This window comes from Perna viridis, chromosome 5, assembly GCF_037379345.1.
Source record: "Perna viridis isolate PV_CMFRI_1.1 ecotype Kerala chromosome 5, ASM3737934v1, whole genome shotgun sequence".
Classification (NCBI taxonomy): domain Eukaryota; kingdom Metazoa; phylum Mollusca; class Bivalvia; order Mytilida; family Mytilidae; genus Perna; species Perna viridis.
Window position 1 is genome coordinate 1,191,162 of NC_142449.1, and position 13,049 is coordinate 1,204,210.

The following is a 13,049-nucleotide window of genomic DNA, read 5'->3' on the forward strand; positions in this document are numbered from 1 at the left end:
TGTATGCTGCATATTTCTATTCATGTTTATTGTACGCTGTAAATTTCTAATAATATACGCTTTATATTTTTGGTCAATTTAAGAGAGATTTATTACCATATAAGAATTGGAAATAAGCCGAGTTGAATCTCATCAAGTTGCGATAATAAAACATATTTCTGTCGTCACAAAATTCTTTAAATATCGTCAAGAATACTTAAGAGTCAGCAATGGGATGATTCAAATACGTCAAAATTCAAACATACATGTATGACCTAAACGTGAACACATGAAACAGAGGCTATCTTCAAACAAATTTTAAATGATAGTTTTATCATGGTACTGCATCCATTTTAAATCTAAGAGAAAATGTCCCCAAAGTAGAATTGAAAATGCACTGAATATTTTATTGCAGCTTTTACATATTTAGTGGACAAAAATACAATCCGTCATGACAAAGGATGTACTTAGTGAATTTTATAATCATTTTAGAATGTGTTTTTTTTTCGAATTTAGCAAAAACAGGAAGTTGTACAGAACAACAATTGTTGTAATCGATTGTGCACGGTGAGTAATGAGTTGTGATGGACACTTCATTAAGTAATAAATGATTCCTTTCATACTATGGCGATAACAGTGATAATTATTTCTGAATCTATTAAATAATCATTATAATGACATCTAACAAACATTTATTGTATCTGTAGAGACTATAATTTGTTTCGACATTTAACGCTAATTATCTTACACATTCTTCCTTCAGAAGTACGTTTGAACGCTGGGTAATTTTATGAACAAGAAACCTTGCGTTGTACGTGTCATGTAAATCCCGCACAAAACATGTTTAATCATCCTGAAAAAAAAATAATAAGCAAATATATATCATATATCATATATATAAAAATATACATATATATAGACCTTTCTATACGTTTACATATCTTCCCTGTATCAATTTGATCCGATGGAGCAGTGTAGCGAATAGAGTCGTCACATTCTAAGACGTTTGTATAATATTGATTTGTGGTGACATGCATCATTAATTTGATCCTCTATCCTAAATAATAACATCTAAATGAACCGTCCCTTACTACCATACATCGTTTACTAAGTTACAGCTTTAGATTACTGCTACGAGGAGGAATGACCCGGCCAGCGAAAGCTATATTTTCATATAGCCTAGCTGGCCGAGTGATCTAGGGTGCTGACTTTGTGTAGGCGGTGTTGCCATAGATGTCATAGTGGTACGAGTTGGAGACCCGCGGAGAAAACGACCAAAAATTTGCATCGCAAATTTCACAGTTCTTATATCGTTGGGAATTATTCAGACCTTTCTATATATAATATATATATATACAACGTCTCAGAATGTGACGACTCCATTGCTACACTGCTCCATCGGATCAAATTGATACAGGGAAGATATATAAACGTATAGAAAGGTCGGAATAATTCCCAACGATGTTAGAACTGTCAAATTTCCGATGCAAATTTTTGGTCGTTCCCTCCGCGGGACTCGAACTCGGGCTGTGACATCTATGGCAACACCGCCTGCACAAAGTCCAGCGCCCTAGACCACTCGGCCAGCTAGGCTAGCCTATGGCAACACCGCCTGCACAAAGTCCAGAGCCCTAAACCACTCGGCCAGCTAGGCTAGGGCGCTGGACTTTGTGTAGGCGGTGTTGCCATAGATGTCATAGTGGTACGAGTTGGAGTCCCGCGGAGAAAACGACCAAAAATTTGCATCGCAAATTTCACAGTTCTTATATCGTTGGGAATTATTCAGACCTTTCTATATATAATATATATGTATACAACGTCTCAGAATGTGACGACTCTATTGCTACACTGCTCCATCGGATCAAATTGATACAGGGAAGATATATAAACGTATAGAAAGGTCGGAAAAATTCCCAACGATGTTAGAACTGTCAAATTTCCGATGCAAATTTTTGGTCGTTCCCTCCGCGGGACTCGAACTCGGGCTGTGACATCTATGGCAACACCGCCTGCACAAAGTCCAGCGCCCTAGACCACTCGGCCAGCTAGGCTAGCCTATGGCAACACCGCCTGCACAAAGTCCAGAGCCCTAAACCACTCGGCCAGCTAGGCTAGGGCGCTGGACTTTGTGCAGGCGGTGTTGCCATAGATGTCACAGCAGTACGAGTTCGAGTCCCGCGGAGGGAACGACCAAAAATTTGCATCGCAAATTTGACAGTTCTAACATCGTTGGGAATTTTTCAAACCTTTCTAATATATATATTTATTAATTATATTGGCATCTCACCAGATGCAGAATCTGCTTACCCTTCCGGAATACGAGTTCACGTCTAGTTTTAAGTGCGGTTTTTTGTTTCCTGTATATACATCTTGGATATTTTGTGATGTACCTATTGTTCTTTGCGTGATAAGTTTGTTATTTCTTGCCTTGTTTAATCATTAGTGCCTTCGATATGAATTCTCCATTGACATCTAAGTTTGTCATATAGGCTTTTCGAACATAGGAAAAATCATTTGTCATTTAGGTTAGTTTTTCCTAATCACTTAGAATGCAGCTAACAATATTTTTTTTGACAGGATCAAATTTAAATTAAAAAACAACATAGGAAAAGTGATCGAATAATTAGAAGAAAAATAAAGGCACGCTTTTGTTAAACAATCTGCATAAAACACAATGTAATTACTATAGGTAAAAACGTACACCAAATGAAATTATGGTGAGTAATGCAATTCCTAATAATTCCTGAAAAGTTTTTTTAACGGCTTTAGCTCCAGACTTAATATCTGATCCCCTGTCCTTCAACCAGTCACCAAAATCAAATCTTTTACTATAGTTTCTGAAATAGACGTAGTATGTAAGTTAAAGAAGGTTAATGTTGAAAGTTATATTAAAAAATAATAGCTTGAAGATTGTATTGCACTTTCGATTTCACTAAAATGCACTAAATTAAAATTAAAAATTAAATTATTCGTTTATCTAATTCAATTATTTACCCAGGAAGGGCTTGTTTTTCGAACCATGACATTTCTGTCCACTGATTATTAAGTAAATGATAAGATATACACAGGACGAGGAGTCCATTCTCGATGTTTTAAACCAGTAATAATGTGTCGTTTACACATTTAATCTACGTTATTATGTCATTTAGAGACGGCTCAATTCCAATGTCGTAAATTTTCTTTACCTGTGCAGCAATATACCTTTACCTCCTGAATATGGTGTTTATATTTCACAATTGATACGCTACGCTAGAACAAGTACTAACTACTCTGATTTCCTTGAACGCCATAAATATCTGCGTAAAAGACTCTTGAATCAGGGGTATGAGGAAATGTGTCTCAAAAGATCACTTACCAAAGTATTTTATAGATATCAGTCCTTGGTTGAAAAAACAGTTTCTTTTAAATAATGAGTAATGATTGTTTTTTTTTTTTTTTTTTTGCCGATTATAACGCAATAGCATGTAAATGCTATTTAATCACCAATTGTTTATTCACGCCGCAATGGAAGATGGGGGTTAAGTGCGCTTTAAAACCTACAATTAACCCACCATTTTGTTTGGAATGCCTTTACCAAATCAGGAACATTGCGGTGCCAGCTGCTCCGGTGGTGTAATATCTATTTTGCCAGATTTATTTTGGACTTGACTTGATTATGGAACGGATTAGTATTCGGTTATTTTGTTTGTTGTTATCCTTATTTAGTGAAATAGCTATAACAAAGGGAACTTTAAAAAAGTACTTTTTTCACCGAAGTCATGGGCTTTAGTTGTATGAGAAACCGATCTTGAAATTACCTTTTGTCAAATAAGTCCTTAAAATCATTAAATGCATCCTCAAGTTTATCTCCTGCTGTGCTTACTCCTGATTTTATATCTGATCCAACTTCCTTAACCCAGTCAGTAAAATCAAATCTCTTACTCGGGTTTCTGTGAAATGAGTGAAAAGTACATAACATCAATGCGAATGTCCTCATTGTTTACATCTCCATCATATAGAATAATAGATACTGATAATATCATGTTGAATGTCTCGACCAGTGTGTATTATTCTGTTTATTGATAATAAAATCATTGCATTTTTGGAAATTATTAATTTACTTTTAGCATAAAATAGTAGTATGACTACGAACTATTGGTGTCATTCATGACTTTAATAAGGTTTTGTGATGTCATGAACACTCCCCATTTTCGAAAATATATGTCAACAAGATCAAAGGAAAAAGTAAAGGTGACCGATAATTTGCGATAATTTGTGATGCAAAAGGTACCTTACACTACTGATGATTTGTAATGCTAATAAGCTGAAATAATAACCTAAGATAAGTCACATATTTAAATCAAAAAGGACGATTAAAGTCCTTTAAAATTATCAAAACACAATCTAGCATGCAAAGACTGGGAAATTTAATATTCACTTCCAGTGCTTCCTCATACTATGTCATCATATTTCGGTTTGTCACTCTATTTCATTTGATTTTTTAAATAACCCTTCTTTTAATATGAGTATCATATCAAAGAGGGGAAACGATTGTGGTTTTGCCCTTTTCCGTAGACAACATACTGGATTCTTAAGCAAGATTGATTGCGCATATGTGAAAAAGAATGGCTGTGGTTTTTTAAGAGAAAAATCAGAAAAAAATGGGTAATAAGTGCAAGATTCAGCTTACTCAGCATATGTGTCTGTGATCCTGAAGTGCTAATTGATTAATTCCATACATGAATTCAGAAAAAGGTTCGTAAAAAAAGAGCAAAAAATCAAAAGATCAAATTGACAGTGTTAAAATACCTAGTAAGAAACAACTGAATAGTGCTCAATCACAAAACGATAATGTAATCAAATGAAAAGGTGATATCGTAAATGACCAATTACAAACAATGAGTATGAATGCTTACTGCGCATGTCCCAACATGCAAGGGATGCAACAAATGCCTCAACCAAAGTTTCAAAGAAAACAATTCTCGATCCCTTGTCTATTTCAAAGGTGCTGCACCAAGTCCATTACCAAACCTAATGCCTTCTACGATGCATTCAACAATGAATCAAGGTGTGGATTCAAATGGAAAAATTGACACCCTAATACAAAACATTGATCAAATGATGTAAAAACGAACGAAAATTGCCAAACTTGCAGAAAAACTAGACAGATCTGAATCAGCTTTGAACGACCTTGCAAAAAAAGTTGACAAAATCACAATGAAGTTTGAGATGTTCAAAAGGGGGTGGAATTTATGAATAAACAATTTGAAACGGGCAGAACTGAACGTAAAGAAATCGTATCCTCTGTAACACAATTACAAACTGAGTATTATGATATGACACACGACAGAAGTAAACTTAAATGTGATTTCGGCCACTTATTTGAAAGGCATTTGGATCTCCAGACAAGAACCATGAGAGAAAATCTTACATTTACCGCGTTGCTGCTGCCAGAAGCTGATGCTACTGAGGATACGGAAGACGCAGTTACGAAGTTTATGGAAAATGAGTTGAATATAAACCCACCATTACAATTCCACAGAGCTCACCACTTCTGGAAAGAAGATTTTATTTAATTGTTTAAGATGAACACGACAGAGTGCTATATATAACGAGACCGATCGTATGTCGTTTTAAAAATTTCAAGGATCGGGAACAAGTGGCTCTTAGATGAACACGGTATACAGTGAACGAACAGTATTCCAAAGAAATTAATGATCGCAGAAAGTCACTATGACTGAACTTTGAAGAGGCAAAGGATCCGAAGTAAAGGCTCATTTCAAAAAAGACAAACTTTATATAGACGGTGTTGATTTTTTTCCACTTGCAAGAGATGCTGAATTAAGAATGGAAACAAACCAAAGACAATTGTACGCGGATCAAGGAGCACGTTCGAAAACCGGACCAAAAACTTCAGACAGAAAACCGAATGACAAGACCTGTCACGGACCCCGCACATAGGCCAGTCAAGGAGAATCACATTGTAATCAATATGATTACTCTAATGGAACAGACATTCTCAGATATAATGGTAGTAAAGTAAATAGCATTGTTAATAACAAAAACATTCTCTTATATTAAATGTATGTGGTATAAAATCTAAAATATCATATCCAGAATTTAAAACTTTATTAGAAAACCATGATGTATGTTTTACCGAAACAAAACCAGATAACCTAGATAAAATTGATTTTGAAAATTTCACATTTATTCAAGTACAAAAAACATTACGAATCACAGATTAGGTGGTGTAGCGATTTGATGTAGAAATTTTCATGAAAAAAATTCATTCTTCCGATTAATACAAAATGTCAATATGTATACTGGTTCAAAATTAATTAAGAATTGATAAGTTTGTAACAAGGTGCAATATTTGGTGTTGTTTATATGTCACCTGAAAATACCAGATATGCTATAGATGATGCCATATCTGAAAAAGAGACTGAGTTTTATGATTTACAACACGAGTCTTCTTATAAATACTTTTGCGGTGATTTTAATAGTAGAACAAGGAAACTAAATGATTGCTATGAAATAAATGATTTTGATGACAGATTTATACATGAGTTAGACGATTTTAATGAATTTTCTGATATTCAGGTTTTAGGCGATGTAGGTATCTCAGGACATCGCAATTGCCCTGATTATATTGAAAATGCTTATGGTAGAAAGTTGATTAATTTTTCTTAATAAAATGTTCAATTTTAAATGGTCGAATGTATGCTGATTGTATCGGTAAATCGACCAGTAGAAATTCGAGTGTGATTGACTACGGTATATGTATGTTCAGGAACTTTTTTTGACAAACTTCGAAGTTTTGAATTTAAACAAAGTTTTTCCAGATGTTTATTCATCATTGATCATCGAAATCGATTGTAAAATGAGATAGTTAAAAAATTCATGTAAAATGTAGATGCTACAGCTGAGAATCTCGTAAAACTTTTGGATACTAATATTCGTAACTTAAATGAACACATGAAAACCACTAGTAACAAGAATCCACGTGAATTTTGGAAAATTTTAACTAAAAACAAAATGAAGCTGAAATCAGATATAGACATCGGAACTTTATTTGATTTTTTTTAGAAATTAATAAGAACAACTCTGTTGCTTCAAATTTAGTTACAGAATATGAAAATGATATTGAAGAATTGAGTATGTTCTTGAACCATAGTATAACAAGGGATGAAATTTTTAAAGCTATTAAAGGTATTAAAAATAGCAAAGCACCAGGCTATGATTTAATTAATGAATGAGTAATCAAGGGAACCAAGGTTACAGCAGTAATCAAAAGAATATAATCCAGGGACAAAGACCAGATATGGAACACCGATATACACAACAAAGAACATAAAATAACTAAAATCATACATACAAAGTAACAAACGCAAATGGGCAACTTGGACTCCACTAAAATCTGGGAGAATGGACTAGGTGCACCGGTAAGGTAAGCATCCTCTGCTTTTCTAGAAACACCCGCCGAGTTGCTCATAAAAAAGTCAAGTCCGTGGTAGACGAAAGAGGAAAGGAAAACGATGACACGTTGAACAAATCAGCTTTCATGGCGCAGACGGATACACCGTAACGATCCACGAGTTCATGCTGAAGGGATGTATCCACATATGAAAGGAAAGTTGACAATTCTGAATGAAAAGTCACCACGTTTGTCGTAAAGTTTGGTCAATAGTTTTCCTTTACCATCGATTTCTAAGTGTAGGTCAAGATATGAGGCTGACTTTACAGTGTCTGTAGTATCCTTTATCTCAAGTTCTTTGGAATAAATGCGATGTATCAAATCCCCAAAGTTAGAATTGTTTAAAGATAATACGTCATCTACATAGCGGAAACTGAGATTAAAGGATCTAGAAAAAACGATATTCTTTCTTTAGAATCAGATCAGCTATAAAGTCAGCCTCATAAGAGTGAAGGAATAGGTCAGCAAGTAGAGGAACACAATTTTTTCCCATTGAAATGCCGACCGTTTGTTGAAAAATGCGTCTACCACACTAGAAAAATATGTTGTTCGATTAAAAAATTCCAGCATTTTGTAAACATCTTCTGTATATTTGGAAAATGATTTAGAATTATTTCTTACAAAGTATGAGGAATCTCTACCAAGAACTATATATTTGTATCTAGGTGTACCATCTTTATTGGAAAAACCAATGATGTTTAATGTTTGTAAGTCGGGATTTTAACTGAGTATGGGGGATAGAAGTATACAGTGTTGAAAAATCATAGCTTTTAATGCTATTATATTCTGATAATAGTCTTGAACTGATCTCCAAAAGATCTTTTTTTTTAGGATCCACATTGAATTAATACCACTACGGGAGTAACAAGTGTTGTGGTAAGACTGCAGATCCCCTTTGACAGATGTGACTATAGAAGTTAAGAGTTTTGAAGAGGTTTGGTGGTACATTTTGCAGATCCAGCTATGTAACGTTGTTTGTATGGATTCTTGTGGAGTTTAGGAATCCAGTACATAGACGGTAGATCACATTCGTCGTCCTTGGGAGAGAGACCAAAAGAAGATAGCACAGATTTATGGTTTTCCACAATCTCTTCTTTTGAAAGTGTGGTAGCAGGATAGGTCTTATCACTGCTATTATTTTCTACGTCTACCTCTGATAATAAACATTGTATGTAAAACGTTTTGCAGACAAAAACAATGTTTCTTTAAGCTTTGTCTGCTGGTACGACAACATACTTGTCATGTATAGTAGACAATGTTTTTGCTACATCGGGGTCTTTGAAAACTGATGTAGCATTGGCACTCATTGACCTAATATTATTATTTAAAAGCTTAACTAAATGTAAATGTCTCTGTAACAAATGCTCTCTGGAAGTCAATGAAAGCACAATATGGTTTATTTTTCTTCAATTTCAGTAAATCAAATAAAGCATAAAAGAGAATATATGATCATTTGGGCTATATAAACGTGTCTAAAGCCTGCTCGAGTTTCTTTTTAAGCCATGCTACAGGCAATATATACATCTGTATGTTCAACTGTTGATTTTATGAATGTTGTGTGCTTACATTTGTTTAATTTAATTTTTAATACAGGCCTGTTGCCTGAAGCATAGCTTAAAAGAGAAAATACTTGATAACTGTGGCATGTAAAACTTGTGGATTTAAAGCTGCATTAGCTGACAAATTTGTCCAGATTTGATTCTACCGAATTTTGCTGATAAAATGAAATAAGTTTGTAGTAATGCAATTGAAGCAATAAACGTCGATAACACCTACAGAATATTGAGGAAACAACGTTTTTTAAATCAGGGAAGATCGACAGCTCTGATCTAATTATGTTTTGCCATTACTTCCGAAGATCGCCGACAGGACATTCACCTGGATTAAAAATACTTTAATCTTTGTAAAGAAATAACAATAAGGGATACACAGGTAAGCACGTTTCTTGTTTTCATTTCATTTCATCTACTTCTTGATTCGTTTTCAAATAAATAATTACCTTATTTGAGCCACATTTATGTCACAATAGGTAAATTTCAAAAGGATCCTTGCGTTATATTCTAACATTTCTTTTACTGCTCGAGTCCGTCGGTCTTTCTTACCGTTGAATAACCACTTTCGCTTTGCAATCAGATTTGTTATTAAAGAGGCGACCCTTACAGCACATACATGAGCGGATTAAGGTCACAAGAAGTCACATGCATATGGATTTATCTAGGTCGATTTTTTATCTTGCAAGACAATAAATATATAGACACTTATTTCATGTATTTAACGCATTTTATTTGTGGATATCAAATGAAGTTATACAGGAAAAGTACAATTTAGTAGAAATAATTCAAAGTTAAGGTATATTTCAACAGAAACAAAAAAATACGAAAATGACAGCTAATGCATCTTTAACAATATGCTGACAAATGGGTATAAAAATATTGAACAAATACTTAAAGACTAGTTTAAGCCATTCTGTTTGTCACAGATATATGTTTCACCAAAATGTCTATGTTATGGAATTTTTAAAAGTGAAGTCAAATTTGAGCATTAGATTGATGCATTGCCTATAACTTAATGTATATATTATGTTAATGTATATGATGAAGTCACCAGGCGAGACGGGAAGATGGCACAGTTTAGTTAGAAATGGCTTTGCCATCTTAGTGACTCGGGTGACATCGGTGACGAGTATCATTATATACTGTCTTGCAGTTCATTAAAAACTGAAAGCAAAAAAAATCTTACAGAATTTTGCTGAATAAATCCAAATACTTTTAAGTTTAACAGTTTGTTTAATTCTACAAATAATCTTATATTAGAAAAAACTATGTAGATTTATAAAACTCATAAATGGGAAAGTCAGTCCTTCTAGCTAATGTACTTAATATGTTGTTCACACATGTGCTTATTTATGTATCAATTGCTTGTAATTTGTTTATATTTTCTCTGTAACTATGTGTAGTTTATGAGAATAAACTTCATTTATTCATTCACATCATTCAGAAACTATTGTATACCTTTTACCAGGAAGAGTCTCTATGCCGACAACCTCGATACCGTTCCCATCAATGTTTTGCCCTGCGTCGTTAATTGGTCGGTAAAAACCATTGTCATCTTCATTTCCGGTAACAACAGTGTACAATCTCTTGTTCTGGTTTCTGTAAGAGGTACTATATTGATGATGTTTTGAAAGGTTTGTCAGTTGTACATGCACTTGTTTTGTTTGAATTCTATAATGCATTAAAAAGGATATACACATTTCTTATTGACAGTTATAGTGGTAAAATTGAACCGAGTATTTTCTATTAACGTTAATTATGTGTTTTACTTTTACTGAAGCTGAGTTATGCTTACGAATGATTTAAATTAGACACTAACTTTTGAATTAAGAATTACACTGAACAAGCAATATAATTTTTGGAATAAACATTGATTACATTTTGGATATGTTTTTAATAGCTAAAGTTGATGAGCCGGGATCAATATGACTATATAGATTACTTGTTATCTGGTACAGGTTTGCTGAATGACTGTTGAGTAACAGCAAGAATCATACATATTACAATCAGTTTCATTGCTCCTGCTAGTAAGAGAGTAATAGATATGATGAAAGCAAAACAATTTGTCGTATGGTGTAGAAAAAATATGTTTTTAAAAAGTCATTAAACGAACTTTGTTTATTTATTTATTTTTTTTTATTAAATTTGTTTCTAGATATTGCATATCAAAAATGATGTTGTATATCATTGTCGTCTTTTTTTAAATGCGCGTTCAGCATGCCCATGCATGCAAATGTTACTATATTTTAACTCACCGCTGTATAGTTAGTCATCCACCAATATGGTTGTATGATATAGTGATGTGAAATAACCTGCCTTTTATTGCAAGGTAATAGTTGACATTTACTTTAATTTTACAATCGTGATTTAACTAATTAACTTTTTTGTACTACTGGATTTATTTAAATGTCAGATTTTTTGCATATGAATTTTAAATCTAAATCTGTCTGTTTTATTCATTTTGACCAACATGTTTTATGTGATGAACAAATGTATTGATACAAAAGGAAAAACAGAGTTAAAAAAAATTAAAGTCATGTGATGTTTACGACGACTTCGTTTAAACACGCGTACAGTATATCAAAATTTGTAATATAAAATATGGCTAATATTTTGTATTTAATAACCACTGGGTTGATTTATTCCTGATTCATAGTTCCGATTGTCCCACATGAACACAAAAAAGTAACTAAGGGTGGAAAATTGCTAAATAAACAAATTCATTTTGTTTATTCAAATGATTAGAAACAGACTTTTTCTTTTCTCTTAATAAAGTTGTAAATCTGAATGTTTTAATGAGTTATCAAAGGAACCAAGCTTATAGCAGTAATCAAAAGAGTAATCAAGGGAACCAAGGTTATAGCGGTAATCAAAAGAATGTAATCAAGGGACAAAGACCAGACATGGAAAACAGACATACACAACAAAGAACATAAAGTAACTAAAATCAAACATACAAAGTAACAAAAGTAAATGAGCAACTCGGACTCCACTAAAATCTGGGAGCATGGACCAGGTGCACCGGTAGGGTGAGGTCCTTTGCTTTCCTAGAAACACCCACCGAGTTGCTCATAAAAAGTCAAGTCCGGGGTAGACAAACGAGGAAAGGTAAACTATGAGCCGTTGAATAAATCAGTTTTCATGGTACTGATGGATACATCATAACGACATCATGAAAGTATCTTTTAAGCATAAAAAATGCTTAACTACTATTTAAAGATAAATAATAAATTCCCCAAATAACTTATTTTCATGCACGTGACAATTACATATTTATCTAAAAATAGAACTCAGCATTCCTCCCCAGTGAACACGTAATACATGTTATTCCCCTTCTCAACAATAAATTACCATACATGTAGTTACCCTCCCCTAAATACCAATATAATCAGACAACATAAATTATTTTTTTACAATAGAAATAAACAGGTTCTGATCAGAGGTTAGCTATTTCTATTTGGATCTAAACAAACTAAATAAATCAGCATATCTAATTCGTAGAAAAAGTTCATTATTTGGTTTGTTTATTGGTGTAAATAACATATTATAATTAAATTTGTTATATTAGAAATATTTATAAAGTGGACCTATCTGCATTTAAACATTAATGGGGTATGCAAATGGGACTATTTTCCTGCTGTAGTTAAAATAATCGCAGATGTTATCAGGCTTTACAGGCAATTACTATATCAATTCTCATCTTCGATCTGAATTGATACTCCCTTCCGTGCGAAACCCGATACGGTAGTCACAGACGTTAAAAAACCCCTTAGTAGTCTGAATTGATAATGAATATAATTGGGTGCGATAAAGGTTCAGCCATGCGATAAAGGAAGAGGTGTAATGTGATGCAGAGGGTTTGATACGTGTCAAACATTTTTGATCCTCAAAACACCCATATTTACTTTTATATGTATGATTTATAATTGATTGTAATTTTTGTTTTCAGTAACAAATATTTACACTACACTTTAATTTCAAAAGTCACGTGACCAGCTTTCTTAGTACATGTATTACAGCCCTTTGTTTTGTTTTTGTTTTGTTTTTTGTTTTGTTTTTTTTTT

General features: G+C 33.3%; 1 protein-coding gene across 4 annotated transcripts; it reads right to left on the reverse strand.

Moving 5' to 3' along the window:
* Positions 1-654: 654 nt before the first annotated feature.
* LOC148615533 (uncharacterized) lies at positions 655-11,374 on the reverse strand. 4 transcript variants are annotated; one of them, XM_088581841.1, is made up of 6 exons: positions 11,241-11,374; positions 10,928-11,006; positions 10,444-10,656; positions 3,777-3,908; positions 2,681-2,816; positions 655-832 (listed from the first exon to the last, which is right to left on the reverse strand). In XM_088581841.1, the coding sequence occupies exons 2-6, from the start codon at positions 10,999-11,001 to the stop codon at positions 824-826; spliced, it is 564 nt and encodes a 187-aa protein (XP_088437967.1). In that variant the 5' UTR covers positions 11,002-11,006; positions 11,241-11,374; the 3' UTR covers positions 655-823. The 4 variants fall into 4 exon arrangements, with proteins under 4 accessions (XP_088437967.1, XP_088437969.1, XP_088437966.1 ...); XM_088581843.1 differs by having other exon boundaries at positions 10,444-10,584; positions 11,241-11,372; XM_088581840.1 differs by having other exon boundaries at positions 10,928-11,009; positions 11,241-11,333.
* Between the last annotated feature and the right edge of the window lie 1,675 nt (positions 11,375-13,049).

Bases quoted from the DNA above. Each gene is read 5' to 3' on its own strand.
- LOC148615533 (XM_088581841.1), bottom strand. From the start codon at position 11,001: ATGAAACTGATTGTAATATGTATGATTCTTGCTGTTACTCAACAGTCA. The intron at 3,909-10,443 runs GTATACAATAGT...CTCATTTCACAG, and splicing joins GAGACTCTTCCTGGTAAAAG to AAACCCGAGTAAGAGATTTG. The intron at 2,817-3,776 runs GTAATTTCAAGA...CGTCTATTTCAG, and splicing joins AAGGACTTATTTGACAAAAG to AAACTATAGTAAAAGATTTG.